The sequence below is a fragment of the Platalea leucorodia genome, assembly GCF_965183815.1.
Source record: "Platalea leucorodia genome assembly, chromosome: 3".
In the NCBI taxonomy this organism is placed as follows: Eukaryota; Metazoa; Chordata; class Aves; order Pelecaniformes; family Threskiornithidae; genus Platalea; species Platalea leucorodia.
The window spans coordinates 54,822,877-54,846,511 of NC_138825.1; the positions used below are offsets into that span (position 1 = coordinate 54,822,877).

Here is a 23,635-nt window from a genome sequence, read left to right on the forward strand (position 1 = left end):
TAGTTTACATAAATCATCTTAAATAAGCAATAAAACAAGATAGGACAGGAAATTTTATAGAGTTGTTATGAAATGAATTGTAAAGGTTTGGGGCCATCAGTTACCTGGGATGTGTTAATGACCTCAGAAAACGTCCTGGATTGTCTTATTGGCCTTGCAGTATGAATATAATTTAAAAAAAAAATTGATTAGCCTTCTGCTCTAGGAAATGATTCATGGTTAAAGTGCACAGAAAATAGTAGATGAAAGCTACCAAACAGCTTTTTACTAGAAACTTTTAACTGTGAAGCTTTTGCCACTAATTCTCTGATTTTTTGAGGCTTGGGTTAGGTGTTGTGGGTTTTTTGGGGGATTTTTGTGTGGTGTTTTTTTTTTTTTAACCTGTAAATATACCATTTCCTGGGTATCCTCCCCCAGTCTCAGCAAGGTTCCCTAGCCCACTTTCTCCTAACTGGGAAATGATCCACCTTCACAGGTGCTGACAACCAACAACTGTTTGCTGATAGAAGGAGTGCAGGCAGCTTTTTGCAATGTTTGTAGCACACGTGGCTCTTGGGGTTTGCTGGCGCACAGGAATTACACTGATTTAACGAAACAGATTTCTAAGACCTTACACAGGATAAGCTTAAAGCAATTGATAGGCTTCACCACCATGCTGACTCAGGGCTCTGAAAATATTGTTTAAGATGGAATGAGTATGGCTTGATGTTGCTAAGCTTAAAGCCCACAATGAAACTTTCCAGCAACCACAGACTGGCTTCTTGTTTAAGAAGAGTTTTGCATGTATTAACCAACGAGCAGGAGCTTCTGATTCTTAGTCTTTTATTAAATCAAAGAAGGAGCCAATTTCCAGTCAAGGCTGCTGCGGCAAATGGCCAGAGGCTCGCACTTCTAATAAAAAGCTTTTCCTTCATATTTCACCATAAAAATACTGGTTGGAAGAACAGGTTTCCTCGCCTATCTGAGTCTTGAACAGACCACTCTGAGCAAAACAGAATTCCTTTTCTTTATAAAACAAGACCTCCAGCTGCACATACTGTAATTTCTATTGGCTTTGATGTTACAGGTACCTGCAACATCATTACCTGTAGTTAAGTAGACAGCATTATGTGTAGTTAAGTCAGCCTGGTACTCTTAGAGACAAAAAGTACAGAATTATAAGACATTCTTTCAGTTCATATGACATTGGCAGACATTAAAAGTTCAAGCAGAAATTTTCCATGTCAGGACTTTGCCTCAGGCTGATTTTTTTTTAATTTCAACAAAAAACATTTTTTCTTCTTCTGTTCCTCAAAATGAGGTTACAGTAAAACTGTTCAACCCTGTTCCATATCTCTGTTTACTTCTCCCATACTTGGAAGGACTTTACATTTTGGTAGAGGTATCAGTTGGTAATTTTGTGTCACCCTGTGGAAGATGCATATAAATTGAGCAAAACTGTGGGCCTCAGAAGCTTCTAGTTCATAGAGGCTGGTCTCTGCAGATATACTCCAGACTGAGGAGGAAGGGGCTGAGCATGGCTTTTGCTCATCACAATATCAGGGCCCTTGCTAAGATTTAGCAGCAAAACTGAAAGGCAAAAAATGACACTCTTACAAGCTCGCTGACACTACTGCCTTTTCCCTGCTCTTCTCAGCTGTGTCCAACAACTCAGACAGGCAGAGGTGATGAGCAGCCGGTCATCTTTCCAGATGTGAAAAGCTGGACCAGCAGTGTTCGTAATGGAGACATCTGGGTGGAGAGGTGACCGGCTAGGAAAAAAATGAACTGGAAGGGGAACTGAGACTGGGACAGTGAGGGACTGGGAGGAAAGATACTTGAGAGATGGGGGAAAGCCACAAAAGGTGAGCTGGGTCCAAGGTAAACTGGAGGAGGACAGAAACAATAAGTAGAAGAGGCCATGGATACTTACCTTGGGATACAGAAACATATTAAACACATTTTGGCACTATTAAGTCAAGAACAGAAATTAGGAAATGTCAGAATGAAGGTTTTCAGTAACTCAGCTTCACAACCATAACATTCTATTAACATAGGAGATTTTATTTTCTCTGTAATGTTTATTGCTGGTATTACATCTTTAGCACAGTGAAGAAGGTAGCCAGAGACTCCTTTAACTTGAGTGTGGGAGAGAACAGTTAAGTACCATCTTAACTGATACCTATGTTTGCACATCTGTACTAGTCACAAAGGAGAGCCTTTCCGGTTATTTTTTGAAGGCATGCATATTTTGTGGGTATGATTTTTCCATAATAACAAAATTACATTATTTAGTGGAAAAACAATGAACAGAGCGTTTGACAAAATGAGAATAAGGTAACGTTAAAAGAAAAAAATTAGAAATATACTAAGAAGGTACAGTATCTATGGTGTAGTTGCTTACAACTTTGGATTTATTACCATTTTTCTGCCCACAGATCTCTAATTAATATCTATTATTTATAAAATCACCCTCACAAAAATGTAGTGGGTCAAGTTATAGTGATTTTGATAAAGACTAAAATAAGTTAGTCTGAGGAGGTCAAAAAGCTACCCATTCTGATTTGTAACAATGCTTTCCCTGCTGAAATGAAGGGATGGTGCTGAGTTTGTCTTGGTTCTGTTCCCAGCTCTGCCTTTGATATTCTGGGCTTGTCAGCAGGTATCTCAAGAAAAATTACGAAAAAATTTCCAAATCTCATTTCCCTTTGTAGCATCATGAGCAAATGTTTGGGACATGCAAAATTGATGGCTGTTTTTTGAACATATTTCATCTAAACTTTTCCATGCTGCAGTTCACTGTTTTGTAAAATGGTTTTAATAATCCATGGCACATAGGCATAAGCTAATGTTTGGATTATATTGGGAGCCAGAAAAAAAAAAGTTCTTTCTTCAAGCAGCTACCTTTCTAACACTCTGTTTCTTTTCTGTATACTGCAGGCTGTGAACCCATCCCTGTAAAGTACCTCCAGTGGAGCAATATAGAGTCTATTGTGGCTGTGGTCTTTTCCTGCCTGGGGATCCTGGTCACCATGTTTGTCACCCTTATCTTTGTGCTCTACAGGGACACCCCTGTTGTCAAATCCTCCAGCCGGGAGCTCTGCTACATTATCCTTGCTGGCATCTTTCTGGGTTACGTCTGTCCTTTCACCCTTATAGCTAAACCCACCACGACATCCTGCTACCTCCAGCGCCTTCTGGTGGGTCTCTCCTCTGCCATGTGCTATTCTGCCCTTGTGACCAAAACCAACCGCATTGCACGTATCCTGGCAGGCAGCAAAAAGAAGATCTGTACCCGCAAGCCACGTTTCATGAGCGCCTGGGCCCAAGTGGTCATTGCCTCCATTTTGATCAGCGTGCAGCTGACACTGGTGATCACGTTGATCATCCTGGAACCCCCGATGCCCATCCTCTCCTACCCCAGCATTAAGGAAGTTTACCTTATCTGCAACACCAGCAACCTAGGTGTCGTGGCTCCTGTGGGCTACAATGGACTCCTCATCATGAGCTGCACGTACTATGCCTTCAAGACTCGCAATGTGCCTGCCAATTTCAATGAGGCCAAGTACATTGCATTCACCATGTACACCACTTGTATCATCTGGCTGGCCTTTGTGCCTATCTATTTCGGGAGCAACTACAAGATCATCACCACCTGTTTTGCAGTAAGCCTGAGCGTGACAGTGGCGCTGGGGTGCATGTTCACTCCTAAGATGTACATCATCATAGCCAAGCCTGAGAGGAACGTCCGCAGTGCCTTCACCACCTCAGATGTGGTGCGTATGCATGTCGGGGATGGCAAGGCACCTTGCAAGTCCAACACTTTCCTCAACATATTCCGGAGAAAGAAGCCAGGGGCCGGAAATCCAAAGTAAGTGATTGACTGCAGGTACACATCTATTTGTATATGTCCCTCTCTTTGCCATCCTCTCTTGGTTGACCGTAGTCTGCTGAATAATAAGGTATGTAACAGTTTTTCATCTCATGTGTAGCACAAAAGGTGGAAATGATCCTTTAGATCTAAGCCTCAGATGGATATTGGCATGTTGCTTCTTATCTTCTCTTGTGCTCTAAAGGCAGCCCTGTACACAATTCCCTCTACCTCTGGGGCAGGTCAGGCAGTGGCAAAGTAACCAAGCTCCATTTGCAGCTTCTCCCATCTCTCCGTGCATGTAATGGGGATCTAACGCCCCTACGTGCAGTTGCTCTGCATTATGTTCAAACTGCAGTGCTATTGTAGCCTTTTGGGAAAGGGGACCAGAAATCTATGTCTAAGTGGCTGTAAATCACATGTACCTGTCCAGTGCCACTGGGATGTGTATGTGAAAGCTGGGGATTGAACATTAGTTTGTAAGGTAGTGTTTTGTGACAGTCCTCATGATTGTGATCCAAAAGCACCCTTCATACTATCCCTATGCTCTATTTAATATTCAGAATTATGAGCAATACTCTTAATCATCATTAGTGTAAACTTGTCCATGTTCTCAAACCCAGTGTTGGTGTGAAAGCTGCAGAAGTCAACTGATGGTGAAAATGAACTTGCATCCACATCTATTGAACCTGTTATTTTCCTTGCTAATAATTAAAAGCAACCCAGCTGCAGCAGAGGGGGAGAAAGAAGTGTTACTTCAAACAGCATCTCCCTGTGAGCAGCTGTCTGAACATTTGCATTCTTTATTATCTTATTGCTTTTTAATGTTTAAAGAAGCACCATAGGGCTAGACATGAGCTTAGATTATTTTTGTCCCAATTAAAAAAAAAAATTATCAAAATAATAAAGAACCAGTGAAGTCTACATTTCTGAGCTTCCTGACAGAATTAAAATTCAGTTAATTTCCAGCTCTTTGGGATCTGTAGGTTTTTCTGAGTCACTCGAGTTTGTTTTGATTCAGTTTGCATAAGAACCGTTTTCGTATGTCCTGGAGATGGAAGGGATAAGGATGGAGGTAATACCATAGAAAACCCATGCTGTGATCAATTTTGCCTTTTGCTACTTCAATACTTTTTATTTTGTTACCAGACAGGGGGTCGGAAGAGAAGGCAATGGAGACATAAGTAACCCAAATATACAGCTCAGTGTGCCATGGAGGCCATGATAAGACTGCCAGCTCCTGAGCTAGACAGAGAGGGAGCTGGGAGTGGCAGGCAGCACTGGGAGATGGCTAAAAATCTCTGCAGCTCAAGAGCTTGAATTCCATGCAGATAGAAAGATGGAGCCTGATCCACCTTCCTCTGACTCTATGGAAGTTGGATGGGGTCTGACATGTCTGCAAGAAACTAGTGTGGTGTCTCTGCAGCATAGTCTCTGGCTAACACTGTTGGTATCTTTAAGATGATGTATGACAAAAAAAAGGACTATTCAGTATTTTAGATCATGAAAAACTTAGTAACTAATTCTTTGTTGTGCTTACTGTTCCTCTACTTTCACCAAAAAATTGTACTTTAACAGTCCCAAATGCAATATATTTAGAACACAGTTCATAATATGAGAAAATATTGCATCGTGTTCAAAAACCAAGCTTCCTCCTCAGAATTATCACCTTAAAAAAGCAACAGGGCTTACCTGAGCTTTTTAGCAGTTTGTTTGTTGCATAATTTTAGTAAGATTTTCTTGACCTCTCTGTTGAGCCTGTGTGAGTGGTATGAAGCAAAAAAGCCCTACAGAGTTTTAAGGTGCTCTTCTAAACTAAAAGCTCAGCACCTAGTTAATATGATTTTTTGTCTCAGGTCAAACCTCCAGATCTTTTACACAGCAAAATCCCAACCTCTGACCTAAACCTCTTGTACAGTTACTGCTACGTTCTTCACCTAAACCAGCACAGATGCGGAGGCATGCTAGGCTTGCTGATGGAGAAGGACAGCATACCGCTCTGTACCTGGGCATGAAGAACTGAAAGCAGTGTAGTATACAAACATGCATCTTTGGAAATAAAGTCACAAGACAGCACAAAAAGTCATTTCAGGGCTTTGGAGGGTATTTTAGCTCCTAGCAGAGTCCATTGCAAAGCTTGTGAGGACATTGTGCGGACACAAAGAACTGTGAGTCAATGAGGAAACCAAGAAGGAAAAACTAGAATTTGCTGAAGCCTTTGAAGCATCTAGATAACTCAAATGTGTAGTCAGGTCCATCCTGAAACAGGACTTGAAACTACTGGAACATGCTTAATGCACACAGGAATAGCCTCCAGGCTGATTTTCAACATTTTTCTCATTTCTTATCAAAATCTGGGATTTATTTGCCAGTTTTTCAGTAATTCAGATCCCTGAGTATGTTGGTCTGCTTCTTGATTCTGTAATTGTCCCTCCCTATGGCCGCATTTTTCTGTCTGTAAGTGGCCAGCAGTGCTTCACTCAAAAGATTTCTTTTCCAGCTGTCTTACAACAACTCTCCATCCATTTTCTTGTTATCTCTTCTCTCTCTTCCTAGCTTGCTTTTCTTTTTCTTCTTTTCAATTTTCATCTCTCTTTTCCTGTCTGTATCAAACCCCTCTTCTGCTAATCCAGTGAATTCCAATTTATAAACAGAAAAAGTGGCATCCATCTAAATTAAATTGATGTGCAGATATAAACTGAGTTAGTTTTAAAAATGGAAACCAGTTTACTTTTACAAGGGCAAGTCAAACTTACATAAACCTTGATAAAGCACTCACATGCCATGTTGTGCTGCTAGTTTAACTAGTATAGCTTGGGGACTAGAGCAAGCCAACCCACTCTTCCTTTCTCCTTCCTAAAGTAGAGCAAAAGAATTAACCGGGGAAGTCTATTAACACATGAGCTATTAGTCAGTTTAATATATCAGCTATATCTGGTGCTGATACAGAGGTCAGAAAATCCTCATGAAAAATATCTGTCCCAGCTGCATTACCAACAGAGTTTCAATGAAAATAAATTGTTTAGTAACACTGATCTTCACTTAAATAACAAAGCACGCTGCCTTTACTGACCTGTTGCACTCCAGAGGTGCTATATGCAATCATGTGGGTTTGAACTCTATCTTAATTGGTTGAATTAAACTATGAGCAATTACAGCCAGCACTGTTTTAAATAGAGCTGGTTGGGAACTTTCCAGTGGAATATGTTTTCCATCAGAAAATTCTGGCCTTTCAAAATGTTTCATAGAATTGGGCTTTGATGGAAGGGATCCTCTCTGGGCCAAGGGGACTTTCTTTTTTTCCCATGGAGGGATGAAGGCTTTGAGAAAGTGTGAGGGAACTTTACTCCAGTAGCCATTAGTTAAGGCACTCACTTAGGTTAAAAGCATCTCCTTCACTTCCCAGGTGAACGCCCTACAACTGGATTAGGCACTGTCCCAGGGCAAGTCTCCTCCTTTCTCTCTGTTCTTGACCAGCAATGTGTCCTGGAACAGAGAAAAAAATCCTGATGCAAGCCCTAGAGAAATATGTTGTATTATTTTGTGAGAGAACTTGAATCTGGGTCTGAGAGATCCCTTGTGAGTGTCTTCAGTACTGAGCTACTCTCAGTCTCTCCCTCTTGTCAAATGAATATTTAAATATTTATAAAAAATGGAACAGCTCCATCAGGAGACATTGAGAGAGAGTGAGATCTGCTGCTTTTATTGAAGCTTTGTGGGGGCATTTATTGTTAGAGTTTGCTGCTTGATGACATTACGAGATCCTGCCTGTTACAGGATGATGACATAGCAGTGTTTTTTAATCTTTTTGGTTTCTTTTCCAGCTATGAGATTGTAACTTTTGGATACGGATCTTGCTGCGATCATTAGCCTTGTTCTTGACCACAAATGTTACTTTGGTCTACGAGGGTCAATCAGCTTGAAGAGCAGCACTCCTGTACAGTGCCTGTATGACTGCTTCCCTGACGAAGCAATGCTCTTTTCTGTACTACATGCAGAAAAAATAACCAGTGACATTGAAGATGCTGATCTTGAGGAGGGTTCAGGAAACACCTTCTCCAGCCACTGCTTCAAATGGACCCTACTCAATGTGCAGGAGGCTGGAGTCAGGCCTGCAACCTGCAGGTCTGTTGTGTTGCTTTTCTATAGTCCACATGCACACTTCAAATAGAGCTTGAGCCACGCAGCAAGGCTCACCTCTTCTCCCACGCTTCTTGCAGGCTGCAGTGGCATGAGAAGAATCAATGTTGCAGCTGGGACCACAGGGGATAAGTTTGTTGTGCATCTTTGGGTAATTAGCTCCAGGTTTGGCAGTGATGCTTAGGTGCTGCCTCAGTCTTCACATATAAATGATTTTAAATTTATGGTTGAGACTTCAGGTCTGGGCACCATTTTAGTGCATTTTGAATCAGAGTAAGTAAGGATTTAGTTGTCAACATAAGTTGTGTAGCAAAATTTGAGTTGATGGAAAGGCCAACTAGCAAGACTCACTGAGTGCCCAGGACTCCACATTAATGCGTAAGCCACCTGCTTCCTTCCTTGTAATTTTAATATATTTGCATTCAACTGTTTTTCATCCAGCTGTCTGCCCTCAGAAATGAATGACTGTTTTTAAATATTTCCAAACATGTACTTTTTATTTATCTTTTTAACATGCTTTTGCAGTCCATGCCTCTAGGCTGCTCTCACAGGCATCCACTCTAAGCAGTGTCCAGGCAGTCACCCGGGCCAAGGATCTCTCAAAATGGCTTTATTCTACTCCAATAAAAAGGGTTGGGCAACCCAACATCCCTTAGTACATTCTCCCTGCTTCCTTTACAGGAGCCTGTTCCTGTTCTTCATCCTCTCTCTCTCTGTACTGGGTCCCTATATACAGCTTTTTAGCTGGGAAGCAGGTTTCTCAGTTACCTCTAGTAACATGTGTCTGTTCCCTTACCAAGGCTTAAGGAACCATCTGCTTTTTTGCCTTGCCAGTTATAAAATTATCTCCAGGTATTCTTAAGTTACTCTTTCTCTTTAAACTGACTTGCTGAGTTGCCATTTCATCTTGAGCAAGCTGTGCTGACATGCCGTATTTTTCTGGGACTCATTTCACTTGGCGACTCACAGTCTACGAAGGCTTTTGGGCTCCTCAGCCCCTTCATTTTCAAAGCCTCCCTCCCACACAGTGAAGGGAATCTTAGCATAAGTACATCCAGAAGGCAGGACATTGTGTTTCACTGTTTTTTGTGGTGGTGGGAGGAGGCAAATGCACAGCTCAGCATGGCAAGAGTTGGAGCTTCCAGAAACAGAGAGTAAATGTTCAGCATGTTCAGTTGCAGTCATACAAATGCCGATCTCTTACAGGCTCTCACTTGATCCAACTTGAGTGCCTTATCATAGGAAGAGATGGTCAGGAGTATTCCCTCTTCTCGCTCTCACGTTACCACTCCACGCAGTCAATATGCGGTCTTTAAGCAGGGGGTTATGGAGGCAAGGGGGGAGGGGAGAGAAGTGTGAACAGAAGACATGGAAACATTTTTAATGTAAGTAAGAACAATGGATTTTGTCCTGACTTCTGCAGGCTAAAGTGTGTGAAACTGAACAAAACCAATCTCAACCTGGCATAGCTGCACAGGGAATATTTCACTCTGTCTGGCTGAAATGCATCAAAAGGTATTAAACAAGAAGATTTAGTGGAAAGTGCAAGGAGGATTAATAATAACTGGTCACCATTGTACCTTCTCCTATTGTTGGGATTTAACCCAGCCGGCAACCAAGCACCACACAGCCTCTCAGTCACCCTCGTCCCCTGGTGGGGTGGGGGAGAGAATGGGAAGGGCAAAAGTAAGAAAACTAGTGGGTTGAGATAAGAACAGTTTAATAATTGAAATAAAATATAACAATAATAATAATATTAATATTAATATTAATAATAAGAATGAAGGGGGGGGGAGAGGAACAAAACCTAGGAAAAATAAGTGATGCAACCACTCACCACCCGCCGACCAAAGGCCAGCCCGTCCCCAAGCAGCAATCGCTGCCCACCAGCCAGCGCCCCCCAGTTTATAGACTGAGCATGACACCATACGGTATGGAATAGCCCTTTGGCCAGCCTGGGCCAGCTGCCCTGGCTTCTTGTGCACCTGGCAGAGCATGGGAAGCTGAAAAGTCCTTGTACTTAGTATAAGCACTACTTTGCAACAACTAACAATATTTTCATACTAAATCCAAAACACAGCACTATACCAACTACTAGGAAGAAAGTTAACTCTATCCCAGCCAAAACCAGGACACCTATAAAAAAGAATATATTGTTAAACTCCTGCACTTCAGGACACAAGCCCAACCTGAGAAGTCTACAATATATTTAAGTATTATCTTTGGTCCTAAATTGTGTTGCCTAGCCTGCAGCATGTAAGAATTATCTTTGAATGCTTGTTGTACAGATTACTGCCTGGTGTAGTTTTATCTTCTTACAGCATTGCCAAACCAGTGTAGAGACAATCACTGAATCTAATAGGAAATGGTAGGCTAGCTTGCTTTGCAATTTAGAAAATTGATGCAGTGGGTAAACTTCTCATGTCCTGTAGTAGTATGCATACACAATAAGACAATCCTTTATTTTTACCGTTACAGACCTTGGAAAATACCAAATTCCAAGGCACTTTCAAGAACGCCTTTAAACCTGCTGGGTCTGCACAGCCATCCTGCTGAGGCTTACCCCAGAGGGGAAGGCATATTACAGAAGAGAATTTTGAAACAGCAGTAAGGTTGTAAGCTCCTGCAAGTGGGAATTAACACAAAGATTAAAAAGAAAAAAATAAAAGATAGTGGGAAAAATTATACAGGACTGGTTAGATTGTTTATTTAAATGATTTATTTGTCATTGTGTGTCTGAATCTCTCCAGTAACCTAGCAATAAAATGTTGATGTCCAGGCCCTCTTTTCGGTGATGACTGCATAAAGCAGTGGCACCATGGGGTGTAGGGTGCTGTGCTGGTCCATGGCTGCGTGGCTCCCGGCTCCCCGTCAGGGCACGGGGCTCCAGAACCACAGGACACTTGGTTCACCCTTGTGTCCCACCCAGGGAATATCCCGGAGGAGTCTGCTTCCTTCGCAGTGCAGATGGAGCTGTGGCAGCTCTGGTGTGGCAACCTGGTGCCACAGCTGCCACGGGGAAGACAGGTGGCAACTCTGGTCTGGCCCGACTCATCTCCCCGTCGCAGCCCTCCCTGGCCTTTGCCTAGCTTCTGTATGCGGTGTAGTCCTTCACCCTTTTCTGAGGTTGCAGTGTATTTTTGGGAAAGCATCTTATATGCTTACAGGGATAGTTGAAGGTTTTAATGCCAAACATCTCTCTCTCAGCAGCTGGTACATTTGCTGGCTTTGCTCAGCTATTTACTGGGCTTAAACCATTAATGATTTTGTGGACACATAGCACTGTGACAGGCAACAGCTCTTACCCAGTTCTCTCATGTATGTGATGTGAATTTCAAACAAGAAAATTCAACAAACTCAGTCAAGCTGTTCAGTCCTTGTCAGTATATTGATTTAAGTGAATATTTAAAAGTCCCAGAAGACAGTTATATGTTTCCAAAGGGACTCTTACAATTGATGTTGAAGAATTGGAAAGAAACACAAATAAGGGAGTCTGAAACTTAATAATCCAAGAGCAATCTCTTCTAGCCCTGCTGCAGGGTTGTCCATTAAAATTGAGCTATGTAATTATATCTAATACCGTCCTCTTAGCCTTGAATTTGCATTTGCTTTAATAGGTATGATGTGGTTCTGTCCCATGCATCTGAAAAAGCACAGAATAGGTGACAAATAACTCTGAGATGTCATTTCCGCATTCGCGTTCTTTCTAGTGATGTAAGTGAATACTAAAAATCATATTTATTTAAAAACCAGGCATGGCAACTGTGTATACCAGATTATATACCAGACTGTGTATCTGTGTATATATGTGCAATATAACCAGTCTGGAGACAGAGAATTTACTTTTTCCATCTAATGAGAAGTAAGGGTCAAGGCTGCATCAGGCACTGTAAGTTTTCCTTGCAAATTACCCCAGCTAAGGGGAGTCCCAGCACCTGCATAACCAATGACATGCCACTCCTAAGGCAAGCTGAGGAGAAGGAGCAGGGACAGATATACGACATGATTGGGATGGTTGTCATTAAGTACAAGCCAAGAGATCTGGCAGTTTAGCCTTATTCCTCTGGGTTTCCTTCTGTGGCCAAACAGAGGCTGCCTGAGACTACATTTAAGAGAAAGAAATAAGAAAAGCAGTGGCCTCCCAGTAAGAGCAATGGGGATAAAACCCCTCAGACAAAACCCAGCTTATATTGAATTAGTTTACACAGCACAGTACCTGCACCTGGGCTCCCATCCAGACTTCTGCTTCTTTGTCATCATTCAAAGCCACATTTTATTTGGATGGTCCCTTTAGGTGAAAGGGCTGTTGTGTAAGGTTTTATGTAATTTCCTCCCTTTCTCAGAAGTTGCCAGTCCAGGGCAGTTTTGCCAATTTCTTTTCACGGATATTAACAACTCCGTTCTCCCAGGAGATTTTGACAGGACATAAACCCAAGGAATGGTCTCTGGGCGCAGCCTGGTTCTTACCAAAGGAGTCCAGGAGAACTTCACTTTACAGCTCCTTCTCTTGTTTTGCTGCTCTCAAGATGCTGAATGACAAAATGTTGTTTTACTTACGGGCACTGCTGTAGCACCAGGCAGCTTTGTATAATGAATCTCAATACTTAAACACAATGACGCGTAGGTACACAATCACATCAGAGGGGAGCTTTACAGTTATGTACCACAATCTCTGCTTCCTCACTGAGGGGAAGCAAAGGCAGTACTACAGAAATCCTGGGGAAGGCTAGTACGTTTCTTGGCATAAAACACAGGAATAAGGACACCCCTTGTAATTTAATTTCTTGCTTGACTGGATCACTTATTACATTTCCTTGTATTTTTGTATTTGTATATATTATTTATTGCATTTTTATTCTGAAATGTAGTCATAACAATCCAGTTAGGATGCAACAAAAATACACCAACTCAACAGTGAGTGCAAATCATGTTTATCTGCTTAGCAGCATAATATCACATTGTTCTGGTTAGAATTCTCTCTGTGAGAAAAATAAGGAAGAAATCTTCTCCTTTTAAGAGTGACAGGTAAATAAATTGGTGTTGAAGGTTGCATCCAGATGAGCACCTAAAACCCTGGATATTTCCCTATATTATATATAGAAGTCAGACTCCAACTCTCATAAGCACATACTTAGGAAAAAAAAAAAACAAACAGCAATCCATGTTTAAGGGGAGGTGGTCTGAAATATCATTTTAAAATGCATAACAGCCATTTATTTATTTATTTCAGCATTTTGAAATGGAAATGGAAATGGAATAAAGAACTAAAATACAAGTCTCCTAGAGGCTACTTTAAGGTTTTTTTTTAAGTCAAGAATGCATTTTACCTCCTTCCTATCCTCACAGGTGTAATATTTCAGCCCTGTGCTTCAGTTATTCACCTCCCCTCAGCAGAAGCAGAGCTGTGACATTTCATGAACACATGATAATTCATGTACAAATACTTGCTAGAATAAACACACAGGATATTCTGCAAGTGTTTATTCTGCAGGGATCTCTGAGCCACCTTGTGATTTCATACATCCTTGAGCTAATTTAGAGGTGAACAAAAATTTGGGTACTGAAGGATATCATGTGGATCTCTGATATTCTCTATATAAGGATAAGGCTATAAAACAGCACAAGCACTAAACACATCTATATACAATTAATACAGGGGGTTGTTTTTTTCCTCAAATTAAGATGTAGTCTGAAAAATATTCTTGATTCATCCCAGCAATTCAGTGCAAAGTTACTAATGTGAAATGCAGAACTACTGCTAATTTATTTAATCCTTTTTCATGCTTAGGGACACACAAGCACGTAAGAGCCCAAGAAGAGGACAGCACTCTCGGATGTCACCTCTTTCACTGATGTGAAAGGCATCTCCCATTCTGGCTTGTCCTTGCCTGCGATGAGTGCTCCCCTTTGCTCAGGGATGCCTCACGAAACAAAACACTGCAGGCCAAACTGCAGATGCAGCAAACACATGCTGACAGAGCACCTGATTTTTAGCAAGACTCTGTAATTCACAGGCGAATCACACCCCCAGAGAGAGAAGATGGTCCATCTCTGTTAAGGGACTGTAGGCATGTATGGTTTTCCACCCTGTTAGAAATTAAATTGTCTGAGCAGGGTTTTATCCTAATTACACAGTGGTAGTCTCAGTCCAGTATTGCTCTATGTTTCATTAGAGAAATATTGTCGAAGCCTTTGGTGGACGACACTAGCACATATGTTTTGTTTGCTGTGGGAAGAGGCCTGCACATTGCTCTATCAGTTGATCAGTAATGTGTTTCAAAGCAAATTTGTGCGGATGATGCCTGCTGCCACCAAGGCACAAAGACCTGACTATTCTGACTTATATCACTGTAATTTGGGAATGCTCTCCACAGCTCTTCCCTGTCCTAAAGAAGGATTTTAAAAAATTTCTGACCAGCAATAGCTCAGGCTACGCCCCCCCCCCCCCCCCCCCCCCCCCGCAACACACACACTATTTGTGCTCCCAGAGCTGGGAGTATTTTTGACTAGGGGAGTTTTAATAAAATTTGGTAACAAAATGTCAAGCAGTTTCAGCTTACATATGCCTCAACAGCATGAACCACTGCCGATTGCACCAGCCTTTGTGAGACCACAAGCTGCACACCTTTGTGCCTTACCATCAACAGCAGCTGAGTTCCAGTTATTACAGGGACAGGACACAGCACACTAGCCAGGCACCTGCAGAAGTCCATTTTTCTTAAAATACCCCAAAATTCAGACACATTCATTTACAAACACCTGTACTACCTCCTACGACATTTAATGTTATCCTAATTTTTCCATTCTTCACATTACTTCGTAGAACAGAAGAAGATGCAGAGGCTGGTGCTGCATACGATGCGTGGCAAAGCAGAGGCTAACTTCTGGTGCACCACTCAGGCCAAAATCTGGATGTAGTCTTTGCTAAATGCCTGTCCCACAGATGTCTGTAATGGAGCAACTCTTTTCTCTTTATTTTGGTCTATGGTGATTTAAGAGTTTGTAAAGGGAAGAGTGAGGAATTTCAAAATCTCCATCTTCACTTCCTTGCTTATATGGTTTTAGCTAGTACGGTTTGATGCTTTTTTCACCTGTCTCCTGATACTGTTTTCCATCTGTCCCAAATGCACTGAGTACCATTCACACCCAGAGCAGAGATCTGACCACAGTCTCCTGTGTTCTCCCACCCAGTTCTTAGCTCTGTGCCCCAAGGACTCTGAATGGGCAAAATCAGCATTACCAGATGTTTGTTTGGGGTTTCCAGGCCCAGGTCTGGAAGTTGGCAGAACAGACTATGACAGATTTAATGTCCAGACAGAAGACATCAACTGTCAAAGAGTCACTAAAAATCATGGCCAACGACAGAAGTTATGTTCTCTGCTATGCCAAAGGACTCTAAGAAACCACTTTAAGTGTGGGTTGAACAGGAAAGTATATTGTATCAATAGAACATCTGCCTCCACATTAAAGTTGTTAAAGACTATTTAATTCTGAAATAACAAGTCAGCTAATTCTTCAGAGCATATATGTGCTCTGGCATTCAGCCTCCCACACCTGACAAGCATAGGTTAAAAGGCATTATCACTGTAAACAGCAAAAAATTGTGCAGGCTAGAAGTAATCACACAATTTGTCACTTTAAAACCCACTTGAAAACTAAGAGCTCCAGGTTTCTTACTACTGCATTATAAACAATTTACCATTTCTAGCTTACTGCTTCAGTTATCTCTTCTTAAGCTGTTTCCCCTTCTCTGCTCTGTGGTTCTTCTGTTGTGGCATGCAGGATGTGGTTTTCTTCCACCCTGTAAAATTAACCTTACAGAGAGAAAAAAAAGAAAGTGAATTATTGTCTGCTGGATTGTCCTTGAGCCAGATCTCAAGGTCAGATAAACATTAATGTCAGCACCAGAGAAGCTGTCCCTGCTGCCCCTGGTTTGGGGAACAGGGGTGAGAGTTGTCCCTCTCAGCAGCAAATCATTAGATTAGCTCAGCTGTGTTGCAGCACCACAGCCGGAGATGTCAAAGCTGATCTTAAACTCTAGCAAAACAAGTGCCCCTTGATCTGATTCTAGCAGCTCCTCACTAGCAGATGGTTTGCTGGTGTTTGCAGTTTCAGTCTGATCCATCCCAGGTATCCCCAGAGAATCACAGGCTCAGTTTAAATGTCCATCTGCAAGCCACCTTCTAGCTCATATACCCTCCTTCTCTTTACCCAGCATGGTGTTTGCAAACTATTACTCTTTTCTCATCCTTAGTGTGTTAAAGCTAGGAACTTCTGCTCTTGTTGCTTTCTTACTTCAAGCTCTTCTTAGTCTTCCCCTCCACTTCCATGGAAAATGTCTTTTTATGTTTTCTTCTGGCCAATTCTTTTCATGGCACAAGCTGGATCATTTCAGATAGTTCAGTTCAGCCCGTTTTGGCTGGCTTGCAAGCCTTGCCTTCCCAGATCAAGCATTGTCTGGAAATTGGGACTTCACTTTACTCATTTTTTTGCATCCCAAAGCCCCCCAAACCAGCCAACTAACCCGACAGCCAGCAGCAAAATACCCAAAAAACAACTAAACAACAACAAAAAAGCAAATCCCACAGTCTGTGTAAGCCCCCATGGAGGGATTATCTACCTTGAGCAGACTGACAAGGACTGACAAGGGGCTACACTTGAAAGCATAGCCGCAGCAGCACAGATGACTGCAAAAAATGCCCAGCGAGCAGATTAAGCATGTGGGTGGCGTTAACCCTGCCGAGCCATGGGCTGCGAGGGCTGGGCCAGCCCGTGCTAACGCACACTGCCGCCAGCTCTCCTGCGTGCCCCAGGTGGCAAATTAACGCCGTGAGCACGCAGGGGCAATCCAGCAGCTCTGCAAGGGTCCTCGGGAGCTCGCGTGTGCACAGCGTGGGCTCACAGGGGTGTAGTGGGAGCTCGCGTGGGTGCGTAGCAGGGGCTCGCCTGTGTGTGCAGCGGGAGCTCATGTGTGTGGGCAGTACGGGCTCCTGTGGGGTGCAAAGCGTGGCCCCAGGGATCTCCGTACTCACCACTCAGTGAGCAGTCCTTTCTCCTTTACTTTCTCATGTTCTCTGAAACCTAAATTATACACATTTCTCAATCCCTAGGGTTATCTAAATTATCTCAAAAATCTCTTCTGCCACCGTCCTGGACAGCCAAGAGATTTGCCTGCAGCTACTTTGGGCTATCATAGTGTGTAAATCCACAAATGCTTTAAGCTGCCCTAAGCCAGAAATGACACCCAAAGCCTTCCTTTACCCCATGCTGTCCTTTCACTTATGCAGGGACAAGAGCCTGGATGGCCACGCTGTGAACTGGAGCAGGGAACTGATAATTTTTCTTTTTTTGTCTTTCTTTGTCTGGCTTCGCTGTGACCCAGATTAGTTGTCCCTGTCATTCCCTGCCAGTTGATTGAGCAATTGCACCAAGGATTGTGCTGGGGTGGGGGCAGGTGGAGCAACAGGAGTGAGCAGCCGGGGGGGCCGGAGCGCTCCCCTGGGCGCACAGCTGGCTCCTGCTGGCCCGGGGTGACCTGAAGTGCAGCCACTGTGCAGCTCAGTGCTGGGTCTTTCTGGGCATCCTACTGGGACTATGTTCTCCTTGGTGACTGTGACCTTTCTGTCCTCTTCGGCAGATGCTCACACCTCGACAGAGAGGGTGTGCTGTGAAATCCCTCCTGCTCCTCAGTCCTCCACGGGCGATAATTATCTGTACGTCTCACACCGCATGGCAAGGGTGAATGACCCTATAACCTCCCTCCTAACTGCAGTGCTCTTTGCTCCACAGCTCTTAATGATTTCTTTCTCTCCCAAAACTGCCACTGCACCATTGATTAGCATCATTAATTTAAAACTCAGAGCAACTACTTCCAACTGCCGCTTAGCTTGGAATTCAGGGCTTGTGTTTTAAAAATTAATTTCTACTGAAAACCTGTCCATCTTCCCAACTTCACCTATTGGCTTAATGAAATACATTGAAGAAATCTTCTATCAGATCCTGGCTCATACAAAAGGTATTGAAAATTCAGCTCCTCTTCCTACAGGAAAAGGACATGGCCTTGCTTCTTTTTATGTAGATATCGTTTGATCCAGCCATGACAACCATACATAAAACCTGACCTTTCAAGGAGACAAACATCAGAAGATGAACATGCTTCTGCCTAGGAAGATGCTACCTATAGATAGGCAAGAGGATTTGGGATCAGTGTTTACTGATCTGGTTCTACATACAAAGTGTGCCTACCTCCCCAGTCACCTTGCAGACTGCTAGAGGGTTGAGGAGGTGAAAAGCAGGCCAGAAAGTTCGTGGTGTTGCTGAGCTGTCCCTTGGGAGTGCAGAGGGCAGTCAGTCTGAATGCTGGAGCAGGACTGCTCTAGGAGTAGTTCTACACAGGGCAGACAGCACAAGGCTTCTCCTTTCCTGTATTAAAGCTACGGGTTACATGTAAGTTCTTAAAAACTAGGGAATGATTCAGGGCTATCACTGTAAGCATCAGCATGATGCTATCATCACTTCTCTTGAATTCCCTCCCCACCTGGCTTTCTTCCTAATGTCATTGATGGTCAATTGTTTCAGACTAGGTTGTGTAAAATCTGGGGCTGTGCTCTTCTGGGTGTTTTTGACTGTGGGGAATGTGAAAGGTTTTCTTACAGCTTGGACAACATTTAGTGTGGAGGATCTCTGACTGTGGCTTCAGATGATAGGTAACACAGTGTCCTGCGCTTTAGTTATCTTGGACGCCAGACAGATTCATTCAATTTGTGTCTGTTTGGGGAGTCTGGATGAGCAGAGAGAGTAATTCCAGAGCAGAAGGTGAATGTTTCTAGTTTCATAGCTGTTCAGATATAAAACATTACAGATGATAGCAATTTACACTTTCCTACAATCCTGACACAGCTGTTTGCCTTGTGGGATGATTCATTTACACTTAAGAGAAAAAAATAGTGGCAAGAGTGACTCTTCCCTCAGATCCTTTATATTCCTCGCTGCAGTTTCCAACAGGCCTGTTACCTACCCTGTTCTGAATGACTGGCTAGAGGCATTTTTCTGCTTCAGAGAACATAAAGTAAAGCAATTAATCCACTTCTTTCAGGAACCCTCTGCACTGCCACCCTGCTTCCTCTGCCAGACTCCCTGTTACTGCACCCAGGGGTTCGTTAGAAAGCAGTTCAGACACTTTCATGATGGTATGCCAACTCCGTGTTCAAATGCACAGAAGATCCATCCTGCCTCTGGGCTCAGGATACAAATAACCACTCAGCAGGAATTACCCTTGAGAAGACTGCCCCAAAAATGACCCATTAATCCTCATATTGTAAAGATGGGCAGGCTACCTAATTTTCTGGTAACCAGAGAAATGTATGTGAAGTGCCCTCACTGCCTGCAAGGCTGGGAGGAAGAAGAGGGGATACATTGTCGTAATTAAAAATAGAAGGAAAAAAGAGATCTGGGCACTGCAGTATTAGCACACACTACTAGTAAGACAAAGCAAGCCTACAAGGATACTGCAAATTGAATGCTTCAAAAGCATTTATTATTATTTGTGCAGTTGACAATGATTTGATAATTGCAAAATAATTCACTGAAGTTTAAGTAACACATGCACTACATTTCCCATAACACTATAAATCCAAGTTTCCTTGACCTTGACCAAAAGGCAGACCACTGCTTTGACGGAGCTTGGCAGCATTTTAACAACAGCCTCCCACAGAATGCAAACCTGGCGAGGCATTTGGGGGTTGCATACGCTGTTACATGTAATATCTGTTTGATTTTGGCTGAGGAGCACAACTACAGCCACAGTAAGAAAAGAGTTCACTGTATTTTGAACATGTTAGGAAGCATTTTGGACTGCCTGAGGAAGCAGGCTTCTTTCTTCCTTTGACACAAGAGGACTTCATAACAAGACCTACAGATGCCCAGAGCTTGGAGAGCAAAATGCTCTGAACTCACTCCAGGGATATACCTGAATAAGAAGAAATACAGGGGGGGAAACAAGGGATGCCACTAAGTAAGCCAGAAGCGGCTGCAAGCTGCAGTAGCTGAGGGATGATAGCTGGTAAAGCCTGTTGACTCAGGAAGACCCAGGTCCCAAGCAGTGCTCTGAAACAAACGTCTTCCACCTTTGCCAGGGTCCCTGAGCAAGGCTCTCAGTGGCTGTGTGCCCTCTATCGTGCATACAGTGATGCGTGTGTGTGAAATAAATTTAGAACTGGATTTTTCTCTCCGATAATCAACTGCATGTTGCTACTTGTTTTGTAAAATTAGTACCTGTGACTGAATAAACTACTAATTTCTGACTTTTAACAAAGCAAGCACAGAAAGTAGAAAGCTCTTGTTCTGTCAAGAGATGAAGAAAATTGAAAGTCTGTAGAAATGTTGGATATTCTGTTTAATCGGGAGCTTAATAATCTCTGTAACTTTAATAGGGTGTAGGAGAGAGCATGGTAGCTAAGTTCCTAATTATGATTGCCTTTAAATGGTCAAATCTCAATTACATCTGGTAAGGAATTTAATTATTCTAGAGACTTCAAAGGCAGTGGGTTTACAAAATTGCTCAGTAGTATGTCTTATTTGTGTTTTATTCATAATAGTTCAGAAGTCATCTCAAGGCATCTACCTCTCCAAAATGGGTATGCATGTATTTTGTGTACATCATGCTGTGCTCCCGTGCTTTAGTATGTGGTGAGAAGAATGGCTTGCTTGGCTCACGAGCAGCTGTACTGATTATGTAGTACATGCACATACCATCCACTAATCTGTTGTGTTGAGGTAACCAGAAGTCTGGCAAGCATGCACTATGATTGTTTGTTTGATGGGGAGAAATGCTGAATTTTGATTTGCATTTTATTTGCAATACAATGACAACTTTTTTTGCAGAAATTCATTGATACATTCCATGTGCAAAAATACCTGAGATTTTTGTCAAAGCACGTGCGTGTGTGTATATATTTTTATTGATACTGGGGAAGACAAATGAGTTTGCATCTGCTTGATAGGGTAAGAGAGAGGAGAAAAATGAAGTGGAAATTGTCTTATATTAATGGCCAAAACTGCCATCTGCAATCCCTTTTGGAACTACCATTGCAGATAGAGCATCTAGGAGACTCTTAATTTTGTGTCTACCTCAATAAGGCCAAAATTTCCATGAGAAAACAGAAGCACATACAGTGAAATCACATATAATGAAAGCTAGTGACTATTCAGCTAAAGCTAAAAAGTAAAAGAAGGGCAACATTTAGAAAAGCAGATTATGGGACTAAGAGGCACAGAGAAAAAGCAACAGCTTTTACAAACTCCACCAACAAAAACTTTTGGTGATGCTTTTGTAAATAAGATGCGAAAGGCAGACGCTCCTTTCTCATCATTTCACCCTGCATTGAGAATACCAGGGGAGAAGTCCCTCTGACAGGTAAATGCACAGCAGCCCTTGCCATCTGGTGTGTAAAGTGCATCGGGGCTCAGCAGAGGAAGCAGGGCCAAACACCATGAGAACCTATTTTAAACAACACCGTGCTGGAGCCAAGGAGAAACCTGTGTGCAAGTGGAGGTGACCGGCCCAATGAGCAAGAGGAGAAAACGGGAAAGCCCGCAGTGGCCACTAGGCGTAGGTCAGGGACAGGCACCCTATTGAGTGGTATAGCCACCATGTGTGCACATGTGTATAACCACTCACTGGGTGTCTTTTTCTTTTCAATCTTCAGGAAGAGGCAGCCAGAGTTCTCGCCCACCAGCCAGTGTCCGTCGGCACATGTGCAGCTTTGAAAAATCCCACACTGCAGTGAATGTGTAAGAGAAGCTGCATGACCAAGAGTGGTTCTACCCCTTGCTTTCTCTTTCTCATTGGTTTATCATGTCTAATGATGGGACAAATGTGGTGCATGACATTAAAGATGGGAAATTTGCTTATGTCCCCTGTTTTGCACAATGCCTTAATCTGATTGTCCAGATGTGATGAAGAGGACACTGAATAATTTTTTTGCAGCTTTTACTTTTTTTTAAAAGCCTTCAGTTTTATTTGTAAATGACTACAACATTGCAAATACATCCTTTTTTTGTACTAATTTTATCTTCTTTTTCCATTTAGCCAACACTTTTTTTCTTTTTTACAGTTTTGCATGGAGATGAGATTATCCTGCGTGCTTTAAACAACAACCTAGTGGCTGTCTCACGGCAAGATGCCTTTGCTGTGCACAGCTCCTGCTAACTGTGCTTTTTAGCGAACCGCTGCTGCAGAGCCAGCAGAGGGAACACAGCAAACACTGGTTTGGCGGGATTTGCAGAACAGGGAAATCATGAGCAGGCGCATGTAAATAAAACCAGCAGAATCTGGCCTAGGAACAAACAGCTGCCCTAAAGTATCTTTAAACAGTAGCAGAGAAATTTTTCCTGTTACAGCTTCTGAAAGATGTTCAGATTCTGCATATTCTCCACTCAGTGAACAATAGCGAAGTTCAGCTCTTCAGAAACAAGTGCAAATACTGCCCTCTCTGAGCAAACACAAACCCGGTGGAGAAAACATGCTAGCTGTTGCAGAAACAGAAAGGTCTCGCCTCGTTTCTTCCAGGACAGATTTATGCTCGTTTCCATCTGATACACTGCAGATGTGAAACAGTCCTGCTCCCTGCCCCAGGGAAGGTTGTGCAGTGACTAGGTGGAAAGCTGCCTGTGATCCACTGACACAGCATTTTGAGCAGCGCCGTCTCTGTACGGCCAGAGATGCTGTTCAGCTCCTCTAATCAGCGACAAAGCATTCTAGCTCTGTATATGCCTCTGACAGTCTATGCTATTTGTGGACAGGTAGCAATGATGTTAATTCAATCAAATCTGCCCCTCTGATTTGCAGATCAGAAGAAACACAGACGATGCATCACATATTTGGAGCAGTAGTGATGGTTTTACAGGGCCTGTGCAGCAGCCAGATTTGCCACCCTTAAAAGGCAAACTTTACAAAGCCAGTGTAAGGAGCAGTACAAACATTGTGTTATTAGCTTCCAGTCCAACAACAATATGCCCTTCTTTTCTGATCTGGAGCAAGTGCTGCAGATTCCCAGGGGACAGATCGACAATTGTCTGTCTGGAAAGGCTGATGAAATGGGAGTCCAACACAGGCATACCAGTACAAGGCAAAGAAAGGCGAATGCAACAATAGATTATATTCAAAAAGCATGGGCACAAGCTGTAAAACTCCTGAGTACGGGGAAGGCTGAACCTTCTGCTTTTTGCATGACAATGCTTGGGATTTTTTTTTCAGTTTGGAAAAAAAAATCATCATCCACATGAGCTCCTGAAAAACACCTCTGGTGGGACTCCAACCAGTCAATGGGACTTCAAATGCTTGTGGCAGCTGCAGAGATAAGAAAGGCTTTAAAAAGCAGCGGAGCTTTTCAGACCTGCTGAGCATGAAGCTTGCTGTTTTGGCTTCTCCCCCCACCCCTGCCCCTCAGGCTTCCCTTTCCCTCCAGCCAGGGCTGATGCTTTCAGAGCCCCGACAGTGCTGCACTGCGGCCCAGGGAAGGGCACGTCCTCCATCCGTGACCGGCTGCCTGAGCTCCCTGTGGCCACGCAGCCCAGGCTGAGCAGTAGCCACGTGTCCCTCATATCACCAGATGCCCATCACCACTGCCTGGCTTCATGCCTGAG

The 23,635-nt window shown here is 43.0% G+C and overlaps 1 protein-coding gene across 2 annotated transcripts in view; it reads left to right on the forward strand.

The window, feature by feature from the left end:
- GRM1 (glutamate metabotropic receptor 1) overlaps positions 1-23,635 on the forward strand; it is a gene marked incomplete at both ends in the record, with an annotated part of 188,481 nt that overhangs the window by 154,982 nt on the left and 9,864 nt on the right. The window contains 2 exons of one of the 2 annotated variants that reach the window (XM_082305576.1): positions 2,920-3,850; positions 21,697-21,757. In XM_082305576.1, the coding sequence (XP_082161702.1) occupies positions 2,920-3,850; positions 21,697-21,757 (992 nt within the window). Of the gene's footprint in view, positions 1-2,919; positions 3,851-21,696; positions 21,758-23,635 lie in introns of those variants that run through there. The other variant, XM_082305575.1, reaches the window with a different exon arrangement.